This window comes from Mandrillus leucophaeus, unplaced genomic scaffold, assembly GCF_000951045.1.
Source record: "Mandrillus leucophaeus isolate KB7577 unplaced genomic scaffold, Mleu.le_1.0 Scaffold1616, whole genome shotgun sequence".
Taxonomy (NCBI): domain Eukaryota; kingdom Metazoa; phylum Chordata; class Mammalia; order Primates; family Cercopithecidae; genus Mandrillus; species Mandrillus leucophaeus.
Window position 1 is genome coordinate 159,009 of NW_012101606.1, and position 22,692 is coordinate 181,700.

At 39.4% G+C, this 22,692-nt stretch overlaps 1 protein-coding gene across 1 annotated transcript in view; it reads right to left on the reverse strand.

Moving 5' to 3' along the window:
* The window catches only part of SP140L (SP140 nuclear body protein-like), a 65,547-nt gene that overhangs the window by 6,116 nt on the left and 36,739 nt on the right, over positions 1–22,692 (reverse strand). The window contains exons 9-15 of the mRNA XM_011976034.1: positions 13,791–13,856; positions 12,051–12,131; positions 8,657–8,731; positions 7,273–7,377; positions 5,065–5,207; positions 3,839–3,886; positions 460–501 (exon numbers count right to left, since the gene is read on the reverse strand). Of these exons, the coding sequence (XP_011831424.1) occupies positions 460–501; positions 3,839–3,886; positions 5,065–5,207; positions 7,273–7,377; positions 8,657–8,731; positions 12,051–12,131; positions 13,791–13,856 (560 nt within the window). The remainder of the gene's footprint in view (positions 1–459; positions 502–3,838; positions 3,887–5,064; positions 5,208–7,272; positions 7,378–8,656; positions 8,732–12,050; positions 12,132–13,790; positions 13,857–22,692) is intronic.

The window sequence follows — 22,692 nt, forward strand, 5'->3', positions numbered from 1 at the left end:
ACGATCTTCAGCTCTACCTGCACCTTGGAGTGCACTTTTGGGACTTTCCCTTTCATCCATACCTCCTACTTGAGAATGCTGTTATCCTCTCACATTTACTCCTTCCCCTTAGTCACCAGGCCAGCCCTACCCATTACCACTTCAAGCTCTGTCTCAAGAGACCTCAGTGGTCTAGAGCTCAGCCTCCCATACTCACTATCCAAGAGAATAAGGAAATAAGAACATTGGAAGGTTTCTACTGAAACACATGGGAAGGGTGCTTTCACACTGAGACACCCAAGAGCCAGGCACATCTACCTGGCTTGGGTGATGCAACTGGTATTCTTTGCTCATCACACACAGCAACATACTCCAACTGAGACTGAACATGCTTCAGGGAGTAGCAGTCATGGCACAGAACATATCCCTGGAGAAAGGAGTGGAATACTCTGGGGGTCATAGCTCAGAATTTGTACTTACACAAGGGTCCACTGAGCTATTGTTGTGAGACTTCAGTATTCTCTGTTGAAAAAACAGAAAGATTGATTTACGATACTGAATGCATTGTTTCCATCTATCACTTACTTAAATTTAAGTAGTCATCTTTGAAGGGATTCAGGAACCAGTTGTAAAAAAATAGTTGGGAGGAGAAGGCCAGTAGGCTGGGGTGACTCCAGTGCTTTAATTTCCTATGTAAATAAACTGAAACCTGATGTGAACAGTAAAATGACACTAGAGACTTTACCGACTAGAATCCGCCATCTACCTCTAATTAGCATCTTTCTGTGATAACCCATTAAATATAGTTTCTCTGACTTATTCCTGTGTTGGCCTCACTGTCTGGGCTGCTGCAGCAGAGCTGTCTGAACCTCTTCTTGTTCTGAGCGCTGCCCAATTCATGAATTGCTCTTTGCTCCAATAAATGCTATTAAATTTATTTTGTCTAAAATTTTACTTTTTAAACAGTCTTCCCTTTACCTCATATCTGATTTTTTGGACCTATATATCTACTGAGGGAAGAAAAAGTCCCCAAGTACTACTGTTCAGCCCAATGCAAATCCCATTCCCTGCAGGGAGTCTGGACCTAGTTCGCACAGGCCAAGTCAGAGAAGCTCTACTTGTCCTTTTACTCCAAGGGGCCCTCAGGCATATTTCCTAAACTTGGCCTTTGTGTCATCCCACCCAGAAGAGCTGCAATAATAATCAGGCTGAGAACTTATCCCCCACATCCTCCAAGTACCCCAGGGCCCAGAGTCCTGGAGGCCATGCAAGTATCCCAGAGAAGAAGAACACTGCTTTCTGCAGCTCCATTAGGGACAAAGCCCTGGTGATAAAATGCCTCCAAGGTCCTCTGTGCTGCAGCTCTTCTTCCTGAGCGTCTCCCACTCTCCCTTCTATCCAAAGCACAAGAAGATGTCAGGTTGACTGACTGTCTTTTAAGAGGTAACCCACTAGATTTATTTAGATTGTTTTTGGATATCCATTGCAGGAGTTGGCACCTTTTCCTTCTGGGATACAGGCAGCCTCAGCTTTTGTCTCTAGCCCAGGGTACAGAGGCTATAAACAAGTGTGACCCAAAGCACAAGCACCTGAGAAGTGACCTTGTCACTGACTGCCTCTCTGACTAGCCTAGAATCTCCTACCTCACCCATTTGTAATTCATCCATGTTTACAATAAAATTGAAACAATCTTTTCCTTTTTTTCTTTTTTTTTGAGACAGAGTTTCACTCTGTCACCCAGGCTGGAGTGCCACGATGAAATCACAGCTTACTACAGCCTGGACCTCCCAGGCTCAAGTGATCCTCCCATATCAGCCTCCCAAGTAGCTACTGCAGGACTACAGGTGTGCACCACAATGCCTGGGTATTTTTTTTTTTTTTTTTTTTTGGTAGAAGTGGTATCTCCCGATGTGTCCAGATTGGTCTTAAATTCCGGAGCTCAAGTCATCCTCCCATCTCAGCCTTTCGAATTGCTGGCATTATAGGCTTGAGTCACCATGCCTGGCCTGAAATGATTTTTCAGGTCAATCTTTTGTAATGGCCTTTGGAATTTAGTATGTGCTTGATAAGTATATGTTGAATGGGTGAATAAATGAATATTGTTTCAAGAGTTCAAGATCAGCCCAACATGGCAAAACCCCGTCTCCACTAAAAATACAAATAATTAGCCAGGTGTGGTGGTGGGCACCTGTAATCCCAGCTACTTGGGAGGCTGAGGCAGGAGAATCGCTTGAACCCCGGAGGCGGAGGGTGCAGTGAGCTGAGATCGCACCACTGCACTCCAGCCTGAATGACAAGAGTGAAACTCTGTCTCCAAAAAAAAAAAAAAAAATACTAGAGTCTCTTAAGCAAGCATTAGCATACAACAATTATTCTGGGTGAGTATATCAGATTGTTTTACACCTCAGCTGCCACCAAAAGGTTTATGTGGCCCTTGTCATGAGCCTGAGCAGAGACACTATCATGTGGCACTGATAGTGACACTGAAGTTTCCAGAAGCCAAATGGCTTTGCCAGCAAGAGAAGCTCTGAGAGGCACAGAGGACCCATGGAGTTTGTAATGGATCCTGGATCTGCCACTTAGGGGACCTCTGTTCTCCCCATGAGGAGACACAACACATAGAGGCAACTGCAGCTTGTTGCTGCTAAGTGTTGCACCTCAGAAGAGGGGGAGAGTCGGTTAGTTGGAAATGTCCAGTTCATTTGGGTCATCCAGACTGAGTTACTCTCGGCACCTGGGGAAAGGTAGAGAGGCTGGTCTTTAGTGTAGTCACTGAAAAGGTGACGTAATAGTTTCCCTTCAGGAAACCCAGTGGATGAAATATCTCAGTGGCTGAGAATTCAAATCAGCCAGTATATCAGATAAGGTAAAGGCCTGGATCTCAGGTTCCCAATGGAATATGAAGCCCAGTGGCTAGCTATGTGTGAGCTGTTTTAGAAGTCTGTCAATGTCTTGAATGCGCATTTCTACCTGAAGTGCACAAGGATGACATTTTTCTCTTCCCTCTCCTCAGGTTCTCATTCATACTCAGTCTTGGAAAAACCATCACCTTGTCCTGAATCTACACTGCACTTAACCTATTTATTTGTCACGTTCTTTAAGTGAAGGGAAAATCACTTTCACAGATAAAAAGCAGGTCTGCACAGTCTTTCTGGTAGAGCCAAAGAGGTGGCATCAACATAAAAGGTTTTCCTGGTCAGCCCCTCCTGTAAAATACATTCGCCTCTGGAGATCTTCCTCCCCAATGGCACCATCTTGACGAAGGGAAATAATTTCCCGTTGAGAAAGAATTCTGTGTATCTGTGTGTACATTTTTTTTTGGAAGGTGAAAGAGGATGTGAAAGATCGGAAAAGAAATATTCTTTTTATTATCTATTTCATGAAATAATATATGGTTTTATACACGTCTCAAGTGACTGGGAGGAAACGTTGGCTCTATCAATTTCACAAAAGTTAGAAAACAATAACATCAATGGAAAAAATCTGATTTTGAGTTGGAGATGATATTCTCATCTTATTATGAAATATTTTTATGTATTCCATGACCGTGTTGGATTTTCCAACTTTGACACTCTTAGAACATCTGCATCTGTTGCTAAAACACATTCAGGAGGTTTGTTTTGATGGCTCCTCAGCATCTCCATCTGATACAGTTTAATCCAAAGAGGACCTAGCTTTATATACACATAGTATTGAAAGTAGCAACTCTGAAGGCATACATAAAAAAATTTAAACGTGGGTAGTGGAGAAGGTGAAAGCTTAATTATAATTACCCAATTGGAGACTTCATAAAATAAGATGTCGTACATGTTAAATCAGTTATGTGACAAGAATCTGTAGAAAATTATGTAATAATCACCTTCTGGTTCCTGTAATGTATTTTTGGAGGATTAGGTAGAGATCCTTCCTGAAACATAAAAAGACCAAGATTCATAGTCAGCCTGTGTTTCTGTTTTGTGAGTCTGGCATTTCCAACCTCTTCCTAAATGCTTCTACCTGAGTGTTCCACTGCCAGCTCAAACCCAAGATGTCTAATGAGAAACCATCTCCCTCTCTTCACCTGTGCTTCTAGACTCCAATCAACAGAAAATCATTTTCAGGATCATTTTCCCTTCTCTTGTGCTTCTTTCCTAAGTCCTAAGAGGTTTTCGTTCATAATCTCATACCATCTATCACCTCTTTTCCAGTTCCACCAGGGCCACTCCCAGCTGGAGTCCCTACACCAGAGCTATCCAAGCAGCACCCACTTATTGCATGCTACTGGGTGTCAGTCACTCTGATCAATCTTGGGTACATGGAGATGGGAAAACCTAAAGACATCTACAGACAAAAAGCACTCACAGAAGGATAAATATAAACAGTGAAAAAAGGGCATTAGTAGGGGGCTCAGGAACCCTGGGAAGGGAGGACCCATGGCTAGGTCAGTGAATATTTAAGGAAGAGGGTAACATTTGAGCTAAGCATTCCAGACTGAGTATAGGTTTGCTACCAGGGGAAACAGTGAAGACATTTCAAAACCCCATTGTTGTCTAAAATACTGTGTTAAATGTCATTTTCAATCTCAGAAGATTTCGCCAATTCCTTGTTATCTCAATTACAGATTTGTATTACTTAGCCTGGCATTAAAGCGCTCCACAGACAACCTCAGTTGCTGAATTGTGCCTTACTGTATGCAATCTATCTACCTAAATCCACAGACCTGTTAATAGTTTTACTATGGTTCTTGTTTTAATGCCATTCTGGTTTTCAGGTCATTCTTTCTCTGAAGTATCTTCTTGCCCTGCCTGACTATCGACTCTCTTCTTTTTCTCAGTGCACAAAATTGTCTGCATCCACCCTAGTCAGAATGACCCTTTCTTCCTCCAAGCTGCTGCATCTATCCTGATGGAGCCCCTGTACAATATCAATGTGTTGCACTGTAGTGTGGTTATGAATATGGGGTCCCTCTCTCCTGAGTGAGAGGATAAACTCACTGGCATCAAGGATTTAGCTATAACCTAACAAATATTTGGTGAATAAACAGTCTCTTCATTATTGGGGAACAACAGGAAGGGGTACAGGTCTGGCCCCTTGTCATTGGAATACCTCTATCAGCCTTTGTAGGGGCCGCCCGCCACAGCGCACACTCAGCTTCCAGTTCTTTGCTCTTGCGTAGCCTCCTTTGGTTTCAAATTCCCCGGGGGTGAACCAATTTCCATCCTCAGTCTGTATACACTTCAAGAAGCTTCCTGTAAGACCAGGGTAAGTTGATCCTGAGCCCTCTTTGTTCCCAGTGCTCAGACTGTGGCCACTCACCACATTGTATCTAGAACCACCCAATTTCTGATCAAGATCAATAGCGGGAGGGTCTGGCCTTCCCTCTCAGACTTCAGAGGCCTCACATCCAGCCTGAAAGTCCCCTCTAAGGATATTTCCTGGCGGGGGTGCACATTTCTTTGACCTTCATCCATGAAGAAAGTGATGGTTGCCAACAAGAGCAACCTTTTAAGCATTTCAAAAGCACTTGCAGAATGAAAAGCAAGTAATTCTGAAAGATGAGAGGATTCCAACTTGCTTTTGAATTCTGGGGGTAGAGACCAGGCCTGAGTCTGCAGATGGCTCTGGGGGCAACGTGGAGGCAGAATCCTTAGGTAGGGGTACAGTCTGAGATGAGTGCCCTGTGGCTCAGGAGGCCACCCCAGCAACATGTGCACCTTCTATTACAACATTTTTCATTCGGTTTTAGGGCATTATTGAACAGAGATTTTCTCATCTGTGCAATCACGGGTAGCTGATACTAAAAAATAATTGTGAAATGTTACCTAATAGAAAATTTAAGTTATATATAAAACATAGTCAACCCCATCAGCTATTAGGGAAATGCAAAGCAAAATCACAATGAGATACCACGTCACACCCACTAGTATCTTAATAAAAAAGACAGACAATAACAAGTGTTGGTGAGTGTGTAGAGAAATGGGAGCCTTCACACATTTCTCGTGGGAATATAGAATAATGCAGCCACTGTGGAAGACACTTTGGTGTTTCCTCAATAAGTTAAGAATAGAATGACCATTGGACTCAGCAATTCCTCTCTTGAATATACACTTCAAAGAACCGAAATATGTTCACACCAAATTTGTTACACAAATGTTCAAAATAGCATTATTTATAACAGCCAAAGAGTGAAAATAACCCAAGTTGATGAATGGATAAACAAAATGTGGTGTATCTGTACAATGAAATATATGATTTATCAATAAAAGAAATGAAGTACCAATACATTCAATATGAATGAACTTTGAAAACATCATGCTTATTAAAAGCAGCCAGTCATAAAAGGAGATGTATTATAGGATTCCATTTGTAGAAAATGCCTAGAATAAGCAAATCTATAGAGCAGGAAATAGATGAGCAGCTGCTTAGGGCTGGGCATTGGGGCAAGGTGGGAATGGGCATTGACTGCTAATTGACATGAGGTTTCCTTTAGTGAAGGACAAATTGTTCTAAAATGAGATGATAATAATGGCTATACAATCCTGTGAAAATACAAAAAAAATCATTGACTGGTATATTCTAAGTGGTGAGTTACATGAGATGTGAACTCTATTTCAGTTAAGCTGTTTAAAAAAAGTCCCAATGAAAACATTTATATTAATTGGTGCTCAAAGAGCCAAGTTAAGAGAGGTCTGAGATGAAGGCCATTCTGATAGATGATTTTGACAAAGTTTTATAATTTTCAATTACAAAATATTTTACGTTAATATGTAAATTAATTCTCACAGCTACATCATGAGGCAGGTTTTTCATTATTGTTCCCTCTCTTAGATGAGAACTTTCACATTCAGAAAGGTCCCCTTCTCTATTCAGAATGGAACAGTCACCCCTGCACAGCCAAGGCTGGAGCTCAGGCTTCCTAATGTTAAAGCCTGTGAATATCACCCTAAGCCAAGCACCCTGCCCTGGTGATGGCACTCCAGAAGGGGGAGAGAATATGAAGGTCGAGGTTGAGGGCCTCTTCCCTTTTCTGTCTGATTCAAAGTAAAATATGTGACATTTTCCATCTGCAAATTGACGTTCCTGCACTTCTCTTTGGTTCTTTGGGCAACCCCTGGACACTCCGTGTGCGAGTGAGCATCTAATGGGTGTGATTTCTTAAAGTCTGAAAATGTCATCTTAGAAATCCCTTCCTCCTTCCCTCAAGCCAAACTGGGGCCAAACTCCTTGAATGATGTGTAATTCACATGATAATTCCCCACTACTTGTGATGCCTTCAGATAGGAGCTGCAATTTAAAGAAGACCATGAAACCCACCTTGTTTCAATTTCTCCTTATGTAAAATTCCCTTCACCCCACCACAGGTCACCGGAAGTAAAGGAGCCTGAAAACCCACAGTTTCATCTTTGTGCTTTCTTGAAGCTGAAAGAGAGGATTTCTTCATTGTGTCTCACTTTGCAAAGGCACATCCCCCTTCCCCACTGAAGTAAATCCTACAAAGGCACAAAGACTACTTAAGAAATTCTATTGCATAAATCTCTAGAGTTTCAAAGTCTTTCTTCCAAGTGGCATTTTTTATACATAACTACACAATGTGGGCCCCAATTTCACCTTTCAAATGTCACACAAAATATTGGAGAAATTAGACTTCAGTAAAACTGTTTTAACTTCCAATGTAGTAAGCTCCACTGATTCTTATATGACAATGAAACATACAGTTGTTGTCATTGGTTTGATGGGCGCTCTCCAGCTATGCTGTTTTGCTGCAGTTAGGTAGCCAGAGATGAAGCTGGAGACCATAATCAGTCTCCCATTTGAGCACTGACTGGTCAAGGAGGGAGAGGCTAATGATGAGATAACCTAATGGAGATGGCGCCTGCCTTCTGCTTTTATTCTCTGCTTTGCTCCATTTTCCCCTCCTATCAGCTTTCTCCACAGCTGAGAAAGGAGCTCAGGGAGCTCTAGAATAATCTGAAAATTGTACTGAGCAGGGAGTGGGGAACTGGGAACCTGATACCACAGAAGTAGGTGTGAAAGTTTTTCAAAGAAAAACTCCAGGAGGATGAGCAGCGAATCCTGCCCTTCTAAACAGAGGAGTGGAGGCCATGACGGGCAGGGGGAGCGGCCCTTGGTCCTGAGACTGGTTTTGAAAAGGGCAGACTATTTAGACTGAGATGGACTAATAAGAAGGGTGGTTGGCCTAATTCACCCTCTAGCTTCCCAGATGAGGAAACCAAGGCAAAGAAGGCCAAGTGGTCAGCACAAGACCACACAGTCAAAGATTAAAAAAAAAAAAAAGCCAAAAAGCCTTAGGACACAGATCTCTAACCACAACTCTGGTTCAACCTTAGTGCGCAACCTGTGGCATTCTGTGTAGCCAGAGGAAGGTCAGCTAAATCACTTATGGGTTATACCCTTTATACAGCAATGGGCTATCTCCAGCCTTGAAATTTATCATTTCTGTGGAAGTAGCACTTTAGTGGCCCCTGAGCCCCCAGGGTCTGATTGTAGATCAATCACCAACTTACTTCCTTCTTTCCTTGACACATTTTGGAAAATGACTTAATAGGATACATTTCTCAACAGTTAGTACAGTTTCATAAAACAATTAAGGAAATAGGTTTATTACTGAAAATACAGCATAAAGCACAGGAAATTAGATGTTTAGTTATTGAAAGTGCATTCCTCTTTTCTTTTTTACCTCTCGATCGGACCCTTTTCTGTGGAGCTCTGTCACTCTGAGTGAAGCGGGTTCCAGGTTTGCTTCTCTTACTCCCTGAGAAAATAGAATAATATAATCACAGTCACAAACGAGCAACTGTATTAAACATATTGCTGCTTTTCAAAAATTCCATTTAAATGTAACTTTCCAAAAGCCAGTTTAATGTATAAATAAAAAAATTTAAACCTTAGCCTTTAAGGTATGAAGAATTAGATAGCTAATATTAGGTTTACTTTATATTTCATTTTCCTATTCTTATATTAGGAAAAAAACGAATTGAAATCAGTATTCCACATATATGTCAAGCAACAGTATAAATACTTCATTCCATATTTTGAAGGTTCATTTCATGTTTTGAAGGTTCATTTCATATTTTGAAGGTTCTTTTCATATTTCATTTCAAATATATATCTTTGAAAAATATATATGGCATATAATACATGTTAAACACTTACACATCCACTAATTTATTTAATCTTTGCAAGATCAAAATAATGATTACTGTCATTACAGAGACTAAAATATTCAGAGAAAATTGAGACAAAACTACAAAATTAAGTGAAGGCATTTGGGTTTCTCTTAGCAGAGACAAAAATGAATGACAGTTCTGTGAATTAAGGGAAACCCTATTAGGTGTTCCATAGGTGAGATGTATGCTGCACATATCACATGGAGGGAAGATATTCGTACCTTTGTGCTGAAAGTAATAGTAAATGTGACCAGGGCTTTGTCCACATGGCTTTGGAAAAAAGAAATATTAGAATCTAAGAAACTAATCAGAAGAAAGTTAACCATGAGGAATGGGTAGAATTGAGACTTCCACAGCCTTCATTCCAAATGGTAATTAAGGATTGACATGGCAGACGCTGCGGCCGATGAGGTTCTCCCGTGTGCACGTTAATTGGCTGTGGGTGGGCCTCTCAAGGTTTACTATCGTTCAAATGTGTTTTATTTTCCAAGGCAGGAAAGCAAAATGTTTCTTCCTTCTTGTGCTGAATGTCCACCATCCAATGACCACCATCTGGGGGTGCTGGTCAGGGTCATGTAGACCCCATGGAGAAATATTTTCCAACCTACTTATTCCTAAGTACTCTAAACTCTAAGCATATTATGAGCATATTAGGCCAGCAAAGTGGAAAAGACCAATCAGACCCAAAGTGGACCTATGGCTTAGTAATATGATTCCACTTTCTGGTCTTTAGACTACACACTTACTGATCAGGTTTTTACCCATTTAAGACCCAAATGGCCCAAGGGACCAATACTGATAATTACGGACATCTTATCCCAAGATCAAACAAGTTTCATATTTACAAGTTGTCATCCTGTTAATATTTAACCAAGATAATAGGTGCTCAAAGAAGAGCTTTAGGAGAGTTTAATAAACTTGTATAGGGAGGTATGAGGCTTCTATAGTAACAGCCAAGGGCTAAGAAAAAGTACTAAAGAGGTGGAAATGTGGTTCTCCATGAGGCATATTAATCTTTTTGCTCCATCTTGCTGCCTGCCTCTGGAAGATGAGGTTTCCAGGCAATAGAACATCAGCCACACAGGTGTGGCTCTCTGAGAAGCTCTCCTCCCCTCTTCTCCCACGAAAGATGCCAAGGGGACTCTGGAAGGCCAGGACATCTCCAGGTCTCTCCTCTTCACTGCTTCATCTCTCCCTCTTCTCTGAGGGTCCCCGCTCACCGTACAGTGAGAATAGATCCAGATGTTATACTCTTGCTGCTCTTTTCCCTCCTATACTCCAGTCAGTCTTGGCACTAGAGCTCTGGCCACAACCTTGGACAGTCCAGCTAATACAGAGTTATTTCTTCCTTTCTCTCTATCTGTTTCTGTCTGGTTACATCTTTTCTGGGACTAGTGGGTGTGTCAGATTTAGCTTTCATTACATTTGTTGAGGCCTCATATTTTTAGGGAGAAAAAGGAAACACCATGAAGTCTACTCTAGTCTATGGAGCTTTTGGTACAGAACAATCTGGAGCTTAAATACAGCAAATTCATAATACAGCACTACTGTGTTTTACTCTCAGAATCGAGTGACTGAACAAGGCAGGATTCAAATATTATTGTGTCAAATATTATTGTGTTAAATGGCTGTAATACCCATTTCACAACACTGAAACCCTATCACAAGCCCTAATAAATACTATGGTGGCCAGAATATAATTTAAAGTTATTTTAAAATAATTGTTACGGTTGGTGTTAATTAGCCTCTAGAAAGAAGCGTGACAGAGTTTTCAATTTCCTCCTGCTTTCTCAAAATTTCACTTCAAGTCCCAACGGTTGGGAACAATCCAGTAAGTACCAAGTAGAATGACCAATTGTCCCGGTCTGTCCAGGACAAAGGGGGTGCCCAGGACATGAGAGTTTCACTGGCAAAACTAGGAAAGTCCCAAGCAAGTAGGCTGAGTTGATCACCCAAGTTTCAAGCACCCACATCCTAAGACAATGCACCAGTCCACCTATGCGACCATAGAAAGAGTTGGTGGAACTGATGATGCTAGGTTCAGCCCTTCACTCACATCCAGGTTGTAGAAGTAAACCTCTATTTCTTTCAAAACAAGTCAAGCTGTGATGCCTGACCCCTCCCCTTCCCTTGCAGGAGAGTTGATGAAAGCATCTCGTGGAAGAAAGAGCTAGTGATTGCGCATCAACCACTTGTAATGTCATTTCACGGCTGCACCTGTCAGGCAAGACACCTCCACACTCTGATCTCACCCCTCTCTCTCACCTCCCCAGTCCTGGATGGGACCAAGCCAACAGCTATGGAGTGGGGATAGGGCCAAGAGAGAATAAGAGAAGACACTGACTATGTCACCCCCAACTGTATGTGTTCCAGACTAAGGCTTGCCCAGGCTAAAGGAGGGAAGGTGCTTTAAATGCTTTAAACTGGGGAGGACATTGGAGTTTTAATACTTGGTCAGAAAGACTCTCAGCTACTGAAAGGAGACTCTTATTGTTGTGAAAAGGAAGTAGGAAAGTGATAGGGGTTGCTCAGGACAGGAAATAACTCATCTAGGAAGAGGACTTGAAAGGGCAGTGAGAGAATAAACCTGTATTCTGCTTACAATTTACCAGGTCTAGCCTTTTTCATTAGCGAATGATTTAAGTCAAAGGAATTTCCAGGAAAATCAGATAAAACACAGAGGAAAACAACTTTAGAACCTAGAGAGATAAGATCTATGATATGAATACAATCAACTTACAACCCTGGCTTCTAATGGGTTTGCTTTTTTTTTTTTAGATTTCACAGCTCTGAAATTGACTAAGTTTGACTAGTAAACAATAAAGATTCTAGGCTCCTCAAAACCTCAACAACATTTGCATTGACCTGAAGGGCAAATGAAAAGTGGTACAAACTTTATCTTACCGCTGATCTTGGAAAGGCCTTGCAGATTCACTTTTGCCTTCTCTTCATTAGGGACCAGCTGGCCACCGGGTTTGCTGTTATCTGGGGATAGGCAGGGGAAAATGTATTAATAGAACTGGGCAGAACAACAGCTGTCAGGCTGGACCAAACTCAAGTGAGGGAGTTCTGGGTTTCTTCAGACACTCAGACAAGGAACCTCAAGCAGGTGTCCAGAGCATCTTCTGCTTTTGGGAGTGTCGACTTCTAAATTACACACAGGATTTAATTGTAGATTGAAGTCTCTTAGAATTTGTTAGGATAATACACAGAGACTTAAATGAAAATGTTATAATGACTCAGTCCAAATAATTTTTTAATTTGAAAACATTCATTCTTGTTTTTTGTTTGTTTGTTTGTTTTGTTTTTTAGAGACAGTCTTTCTCTGTCTCCCAGACTGGAGTGCAGTGGCACAATTTTGACTCACTGCAACCTCTGCCTTTCAGGTTCAAGTGATTCTCATGCCTCAGCCTCCCAAGTAACTGGGATTACAGGTGCCCGCCACCACATCCAGCAAATTTTTGTATTTTTAGTAGAGACGGAGTTTCACCATGTTGACCAGGCTGGTCTCGAACTCCAACCTCAAGTGATCCATCCACCTCAGCCTCCCGAAGTGCTGGGGTTACAGGCGTGAGCCACCGTGCCCGGCTAAAAACACCCATTCTTAAAATAAATGCAACCACTTGTTTTTCTTTCCAAACAAAAATGTACATCCACAAACCGGGCAGACACTTAAACTGGCAAGAACAGAACAGAAGATATATAGATTGGTGAAAATGAACAATTTTCAACAGGACTCTAAAATCTTACTATATAGATCCACTGATTCAAAACTGAGCATCATTTGGAAAATAAGACTTAGCCTTCATTGACTAGGAGGAAGGAAATCCTAAGACCATGACTAAAATAAATAATATATATAATTATGGAAAATTCAGAAAATAAAATGGTCTAAAACATCATCATCTGGAGATAGCCACAGATGAGGATAGCTATCTCCAGATGGTGATTTGTTCAAAAATATTCCCTTAGGTTTTTCTTTTGGCATATGTTACCTTTAAAGAACGCTTTTTCATTATAAAGTTTGAATATTTTAAAAATTTTAATACACACTGGTACATTTAAATACCACAAATAAAAATATAAACATCACCTCTATTATACTGACTAAATGTAACCACTGCATATATCTTTATAAATGAACTGCCATTGATTTTTCTATAGCTTTATATCTCTTTATACACACAGATAAATAATTACATATATCTATGTAAGGATTGATAGATACATAAAAACACACTTTCACAAGTACAAATTTCACATAAAATATGGTTGCATATATATGTATATATATATTTTACAGGTGCACACACATACACATACACCTTGCTTTCTTCATTTAGCCCTCTTAAGGACATTTTTCCAGATTAATAAAAATTTCTTGAGCTACTAAAAAAAGCCATGCTGAGGATGATAAGACCTCCCTATTAACTGTGGGCCTCTGGACTATTACATGCATGAGAAACCATATTGTTGAAGCCATTGCATTCTCAGGCCTCTTGTCACAGCCTGTTAGTCTACACCCTAAATGATACAGGAGGTACAGAACTCTCCAGGCCCTCGGGAACTGCAGGCCTTCAAGAATACAATGGGCAGTGCCCTAATAAACTCAAAAGCTGTAACGACCTCACTTTGCCTGCTTACCATGTTGTTGGATTTTTTTCTGCGTTCCGCTTTTTATTCTGGTCCAGGAATGCCCCTTCTTTTTTTCTTCAAATAAAAGAGAATAAATTTAATTATGCAAAGGTATAAACATAATTCTCTGAGCTTTATATGCTAGCAGTATACAAGATTTTTTTTCATACTTTGGTCCACAGGAATGAGGCAAAATTCTTTAAAATCTGTGTAGTAGTGTGGAGGTTGAGTACAGAGTTCTATTTTAATTCTGCATGAGCCTTGTGGATCATAGGCTTGGGAGACTGTAGGAGATGACCTTCCTTTGAAACAAAATTTTATGGAAAATTAACTCTTGCTGGCACCTTAGAGTGAATGATAACTGCTGTTCCATATTCCTTTTTCAAGTGTTTGTTGAGTAAACGCAAATGTGCAATGAGAAGGCATCCTCCTTGAAGCTGATGATGTTATAGATAATATTCTGTATTGGAAGTTGGGAGATATTGTGACCTCTGATGTAGTGAGTTTTCATTATGTAATTACATAATCATTATAGAATCCCCATACAACTTCATTAAATAATCTCAGCAGTGCCTCCACACTGTCAGCCCTCCTTCAGGCTGCAGAACAACTGACTCCAGGAACGCTATTGTGATCCCAGAAACTCATTAGTGTCATGAATCTGGCTGTCTGGACCATTTGCAGTCTGATGTGCCCTTTATCAGAAAAGTGACTCCACAGTGCACTGACTTTCTGACTGTCCCTCATCTCCTCCTGTCCACACACCATGGGAGGTTCACTGAAGGAAGCAGCCCCCAGAAAGGGATCATCTCCTTCCTGGACAGTGACCAGGACAAAAGTGTGGGGTATTGCAAGTGTTCTGTAGACCTATCTTGAAGATTCAGGATTCTGTTGTGACCATTCCTAGGGATGACGCCTCATTCTTTTCCCTAGAGGCCTGGTGGGCACAGCCTTCTGAGTGCCCAGGGGATTCAGATTTCACTCCAGACACAGCTAATGAAAATGCTTTTGCTCTACTTGTATCTGATTTTGTGGATGGAAGGTCTACGTGAGAAAAGGAGATGATTAGGGGAGAAAGATGAAGGTGCAGCCACCTGAATGGTACAGAGGAATTTTGCAGCAGTGAAGCAAGAGCAAAAATCCCGACATCTAAGGCAGGAACACCTGCAACCCCAGGAGGCAGGGAGGAAGCAGGAGCATTGGTGATATCTGCCTTTCAGAACTACCCTGAATCCTTTGTCCAGAAGGAAAACCCCTGCTCCAGTGCTCCCGCCTCTGAGAATGCTGAGTCAGCCTCTCCGCACCAGTCATGAGACAGCAGAGGCTGGGCCCAGGTTCTGAGGTCCAACATAGAATCCTCCAGACATTGTCCCTACCCTTGTTTTCAGTCATTTGTTGCGGCGGGTCGGGGGGCGACTGTTACCTGGTTGGTGTCATGGACAAAAAGGATAGATTGGAAAAACTGTCCTCAAACAGTACCCCCACATGCCCACCCTCTCCCTGCCCCCCACACACAAACAAATCAAGGACTGGACACAACGAACAGAACTGGGATCCCCAAGGCTTACAGTCATCCAGGAGTCACGTAGGAGGCACTGTTTACCTTCCCCCTGACAAATGTACATCCCACTCAGGGAAACTCAACAATTGTAAACGCTTCCCTTCTTCGAGCACCTTGTGTGCTCTGGGGACTGTGCTTCTTGTATGGAAGCCAGGCATTAACTTGCTTCCCTCACGTAAGGTGACTTGTACCTTAGAGGTGGTCAGCTGGTCATAAGAGACCTAAAGACCTAAAACATTCACTGTTTATGAAGTGTGTGTGTGTGTGTGTGTGTGTGTGTGTGTGTGTGTAGAGACAGAGTTCCACTATCTTGCCCAGGCTTGTTTTTGGTTGTTTTGCTTGTTTTTGGACTCCTGGCCTCAAGTGATCCTTCTGCCTTGGTGTCCCAAAGTGCTGAGATAACACGAGTGAGCCAGTGCACCTACATTTGCAATTTGCTCCTACAACATTTAGCAAATCAAATGTATCCGGACCCATGGGTCAAATTAATTAAAGTGGCTGATGGGGCAGTGTCTGCATGAGGAAATTTACCAGAAGCAAAAATGTGGGAAGAATTTGTTGAGAAGCTATTCTCATTGGCATTTCTGTACTCATGGTGTCAGGGTATAACTTCAAGGATGTTAGAATAGCAAGCAGCCTTGGAAGCTAGAGATCATGTAGCCTCCAGATTATAGGGCAAATTTATTCCCTGACCAGTATAAAGTGGAGAACATCTCCCTCCTTAGAAATTTTCCAGAGGAGATATCCCCAGAGGAGAGTTGCTTAAATCCCAGCTAAAAAGATAATATCTCCCTCAGAGGTAAGGTTTGGGCAGGTTTGCTAGCGGTCCCCGAGCTAGCAAACCCCATGGGTTTCCTCAGTGAAGCATTCCTCCACTGCAGCACACACCTGTGAGTGCAGCATCCACCTGCACCATCCTTTTCATGGGTCCTGAGGGGAAAGAACTGATACTTCTACTCTATATCCCAGCAATTTTGCTCCTAGGTATTTAGATAAGAGATATGAAAAAACAGAAAGACTTCTACAAGAATGTGCTGAGGAGAGTTTTTATAATAGCAAAAAACCAAAAATACTCGAGGTGACGATCATCAGGAGAATTATAAACAAAATTCAATATATTCAGACAATGGACACTACTTAGCAATGAAAAGGAACAAATTACTGATACATCCAATGATACAGATGAATCTCAAAAACATGCTGAGTGAAATAAATCTCACAATAGAGAGAACATGCTGTAAAACCTTATTTATATAAAGTTTTTAAAAAAACCCAAATTAAGTTATCACGGAAAAACAAAGAGTAGTGATTGCCCTGATGGGTAGCCGGTAGAGATATAACAGAAGGGACATGAGGAACCTTTCCATGGTGATGATCATGTTCTGTATCTTGGTAAACATTTTGATGGTGCAGAAAAATGTGGTTATAAGAACTCATCAAATGGTACTCTTCATACTTGTGCATTTCATTGTAAATTTTATCTTATAAAAGAACTTTAGTTAATGATATGCAGGCAGAAGTATTTGAGGGGGAAGGGTGCAGATGTCTGCAACCTTGAAATGTTTCAAACTTGACCATGGGTTATGGAGTGGATAAAAAAATGTATATATGGATAGTGATACGGTTTGTCTGTGTCCCCACCCAGATCTCATCTTGAATTGTAGCTCCCATAATTCCCACGTGTTGTGGGTGGGACCTAGTGGGAGATAATTGAATCATGGGGGTGATTTCCCCCATACTGTTCTCATGGTAGTGAACAAGTCTCACAAGATCTGATGGTTTTATAAAGGAAACCCCTTTCACTTGGTTTTCACTCTCTCTTTGCCTGCTGCCATGTAAGATGTGCCTTTCACCTTCCGCCATGATTGTGAAGCCTCCCCAGTCACATGGAACTGTGAGTCCATTAAACTTCCTTTATTTTTCCTTATAAATTACCCAGTCTTGGGTATGTCTTTATTAGCAGTGTGAAAATGGACTAATACAGATAGAAAAGTGATAAAGCAGGAATGATACAATGTTAATTGTGAATCTACATGAAAGTATATTGATGTTTAGTATACAATTCTCCCAAGTCTTCTGCATGCTTAAAATTTTCATGATTAAATATTGGGGAAAAAAGCTTTTAGAGAGAAAGGGCAGAATATTAAACAAGAAGTTACAGTTACGACAAAAGAATGACTTTTTATTAGCCATACTATAGATTCCAGAAGACAATGTAGTGACCACTTTACTATAGTGAGAATACATAAATATCAACCCAGAATTTTCAACCTAGCTAAACATTTCTATCAAAAAAAAAAGACAAATTTGTACATACAACACTTAGCGAATTTACCACTTAGAGATCACTCACTGGAAAAAATAAATAATTTACTTCAGCTAGACAAAAAGTGAAACCAAAGAAAAAGAACAATGGTGAGTGTGTAAAATGATTTTTAAAAATTGATTTAAGTAAATATCAACTGCAAAAATAATAGTTTCAAAATTTATAGTTAAACATTAAATATTAAACAACAATAGGCAAATGGTAGAGATAAGGTATTAAATTTGTAGTGAAACCATTACAAGATCCTTGTCATCTTTGGTGATTGGGGCATGATTAATAAGATTACAGAAGTTTTGTCTTTAATTTCCAAACCAGCAGGGAGAAAAGGGAGAATATAGAATGTTATATCAATCCATCAGAAAGCAGGAAAGAGACACAAAAAACACAAACTAAGAATGGTCAACACTACCACAGAAGATATAGGTCCATATATATCTGGAATCACAATAAATGAAAACGAATAAAAAATCATTAAAAAGCTAAGATTATCAGATAAAACTGCAAAAGCTAAGAGCTGTTACAAGAGACATAAAACAAAGCTGCACAAGATGGCTTAACATAGAGTGAAAAATATGAAAAAAGCAAAAAAGTTTGTATAACAACATTAGCACTTGGCAAAAGAGATTTTGAGGCAAAAGCATTAATAAGGATAAAGCAGAATGCTGTATAATGATAAAAGAAATCCACTAAGAAGTTATAAAGTCATTAATAGCCTCAGAATATTTAAAGTAAAGGAACAAAATAAGGAGGAATTGGCAAATATACAACCATGTGTGAGAATTTAACATGTTTCTATACAAATTTGATGGAGGAAATAAATTACTATGAACCCGAATTTAAACAACAAAGTTGTGCTTGATAAAGATGTGCATGGAGTGAAGCCAGAACCAACAGATAGTTCAAATGTACATTATTCTCAAGTGGCATAGAACATTTACAAATATGACCGCACATTAGGATGCAAAGGAACATTCAACAAATTTTAAATAATTGTCAAAGTCAATTCTTCATATGGTTTTTCAGATATCTACTTTCCACTCCTGATCAACTAATAGAATACCTCAAAGACTGAAGACATCAATATTTCCAGAGAAAAACCATAGTTCATAACCTCCCTTACACCTGACAGGGCCACCAGTTTAAGATCTGACTACTAAGATGAGAGCAGAATATTGTTGTGGGAGGAGAGGAGTTCTGGGGAAAACTTCTTGCAAAAGTAATAAGCCTCTAGGGAAGACAATTTTGCTCTTCACTCTTTCTCCTTCTGATGGCCTAGAACATGGACACTATGGCTGGAGCTTAGCAAGCACCTTGGACAATGATGTAATCTTGAGAGTAGCTGAGCTGCAAGATAGAAGAATCTTCAAAACCCACAGGCCTGAAATAGTCAAAACAATTCTGAAAAAGAAAAACAAAACTGGAGGCCTTACACTACCTGATTTCAGGATTTGTAAAACTGTAGTAATCAAGATGGTGTATTGGCATAAAAATAGACATACAGATAAATGGAACAGAAAAAAGTCAAGTAATAGACCTAAACGTATATGGCCAACTGACTTTCAACAAAGATGTCAAAGTAACTAATTCAATGCAGAAAGGATACTCTTTTCAACAAATTATGCCAGAATGATTAAATATCTATATGCAAAGAAAGAAAAGAAATCAATCTTTAGCTCAAACTATAAGCAAAAACTAACCCAAAATGGGTATAGACCTAAATGTAGGTGCTAACATCATAAAACTTGAAGAAAACATAGGTTCTTGAGTTAGGAAAAGATTCCTCAAATAGGACCTCACAATCACAGATTATAAAGGAAAAAATGGTAAATGTAAACTTTATAAAAAATTTAAAGTTTTACTAACACTATCAAGTATTGGTGAGTATGTGGAGCAATGAGAAGTTTCACACATTACTGGTGGGAATGCGAGCGGGCATCATCATTTTGAAAAACATTTTGGCAGAGTCTTAAAATACTGAACATATATGTATGTTCATATGACCCAAGAGCACCACTCCTGCGCATTCACCCCACAAAATAAAACATGCCCAACCCGAAGATTTGTGTTCAGATGTTCCTATCAGCTTTATCTGTAATAGCTGAAACAGGAAACACCTCAATGGCTATCAACAGGTGAATAAACCATCTGTAATGTATTCACATAAAGAAACACTTCTCAGTGATGAAAAATAGAGTAACTATGAACACACAGAATAACACAGATGTATCTCAAAAGCATCACGTTAAGTGAAAGGGGCTAAACATAAGTAAATTCAATGCTGTATGAATTCATTTATATGAAACTCCAGAAAAGACAAAACTAGAGTGATGTAAACAGATCAGCACTTTAGAAAAACAACCTGGGTCGAGGGGTTGTACATGCCTGTATTCCCACTTACTCTGGAATCTGAGGCATGAGGATCACTTGAGCCCAGGCGTTTGAGGCCATCCTGGACAACGTAGTGAGGACTCATTTCATAAAAAACAAACGAACAGAAAACAGATCAGCTGTTGTCAAGAATCAGAGAGAGGTGAGAAGAACACAAGTGGACTTTTAGATGTCATGATTGTGGAGGTATTTATACAACTGCACACATTTGTTAAAACAAATTCAGTTATACTTTAAGGTGATGAATTTGTTTTATATATAGCTCCATAAAGCAGATAAGAAAAATGAAAATGTGGCACATTTACATAAAGAAAATCCTATTGTTGGTGCCCTTATCAAAGATTACTTGAACATACATTCATGAGTTTATTTCTGGGTTCCCCATTCTATTCCATTGGTTTATGTATGTTTTTATGCCAGTACTGTTTTGATTACTCTTGCTTTGTAATGTAGTTTAAAATACAGTGTGATGCCTCCAGCTTTGCTCTTTTTTTTCAAGATTACTTTCACCATTTGGGTCTTTTATGGTTCTATACAAATTTTAGGATTCCTTTTTCCTATTTCTGTGAAAAATGTCATTGAAATTTTGATAGAGATTTCATCAACTATCCAGATCACTTTGGGTAGTATGGACGTGTTAACAATATTCTTCCAGTTTATGAACATGAGATGTCTTTCCATTTATTTGTGTCTTTTTCAGTTTCTTTCATCAGTGTCATAGTTGTCAGTGTGCAAATATTTCACCTCTGGTTAAATTTGTTCCCATTTTATTCTTTTTGTTGCTATTGTAAATGGGATTGTTTTCTTAATTTCTTTTTTGGATAGTTCATTGTTAGTGCGTAGAAACACAACTGATCTTTAAATCTTGCAACTGTACTGAATTCATGTATTAGTTCCAACAGTTTTTTGGTGGAGTCTATAGGGTTTTCTACATAGAAGATAATGTCACCTGGAAACAGAGACAATTTAACTTCTTTCCAATTTGGACGACTTTTTTTTCTTGCCTAATTGCTTTGACTAGGACTTCCAGCAGTATGATAAATACAAATGTCAAGAAGGGGCACTTAATTTTGACAAGGATGCCAAGAATAAATAATGGAGAAAAGATAGCCTCTGCAATAAATGGTGCTAAGAAAACTGAATATCCACAAGCAAAAGAATGAAATTAGATATTTGGCTTACATCATATACAACAATTAACTCCAAATAGATTAAAGGCTTAAATGTCACACATGGAACCATAAAATTCAAAGACAAAAACAGGGAAAAAGCTCCTCGATATTGGTCTGGGCAATTATTTTTTAGATAAGACACCAGAAACACAGGCAACAAAAGCAAAAATAAGCAAGTGGAACTACATCAAACTGAAAAACTTTTGTACAGCAAAGGAAATAATTTTAAAAATGAAAAGGCAACCTATGGAATAGGAGAAAATATTTGCAAACCATGTGTTTGATAAGGGTTGCTGTCCAGAATATATCAGGAACTCACATAACTCAACAGCAAAAACAAAACAAAACCATGTCATAACCTGATTTAAAAATGGGGAAAGGATATGAATAAACATTTTCCGAAAAAAGACGTAAATAGCCAATGGGTTATAAAAAAGTACTCAATATCACTAACCATCCATGAGAGAAATGTGACTTAAAACCATAATGAAACATCACCTCACACCTATTAGGATAGCTATTAACAAAACAGCAAGAGATAACAAGTATTGGTGAGGGTGTGGGGAAAAGGAACCCTTGTATGCTGTAAGTGGGAATGTAAATTGGTATAGCCATTATGGAAAAGAGTATGGAGGTTCCTCAAAAAATTAAAACTAGAAAAACATACCATTCAGAAATCTCACTTTGGGGTATGTATCCAAAGGAAGTGAAACCAGTATCTCAAAGAGATATCTGCACTCCTGTGTTCATTGCAGCATAATTCACAGTAGTTAAGACATAGAAACAACCTAAGTCTCCATCAATAGATGAATGGATAAAGAAATGTGATAAGGCACAGATCTGTGTATACTGGAAAACATATATAAAATCGTATTTCAAATCATGAAGAAAAAGGTATTGGGGTTATATCTCTTAATCACCATCTCACATCAAACACCAATAAATGAATTCCATATGTGTTATAGATTTAAACATTAAAAAGTATTTCAAATATTCTATAAGCAAGTAAAAATGTTTTCAAATTATGAGGAGGATAATATATTTGTAAATTGTACATAAAACCTGGAAACCATAAATGAAAAGACTGACAGATATGATCAGATAAAAATTTCAAACGTCTTTGGGATAAAACATATAAGTATATCTTACAAATATTGCACGTTTGGTTTCAGAACACTGCAATGAAGTGAATATTGCAATAAAGCAAGACACTCAATTTTTTGGTTTCCCAGTGCATATGAAAATCATGTTTATACTTTACTGTAGTCTATTAAGTATGCAATAGCATTATGTCTTAAAAAATCAATGGACAATCCTTAATTAAAAATACTTTATAGCTCAAAAAATGCTCACAATCATTTGAGCCTTCAGTGAGTCATAATTTCTTTGCTGGTAAAGGGTCTTGCCTGGGTGTTGATGGCTGCTGACTGATCAGGGTGGTGGTTGATAAAAGTTGAGGTGGAT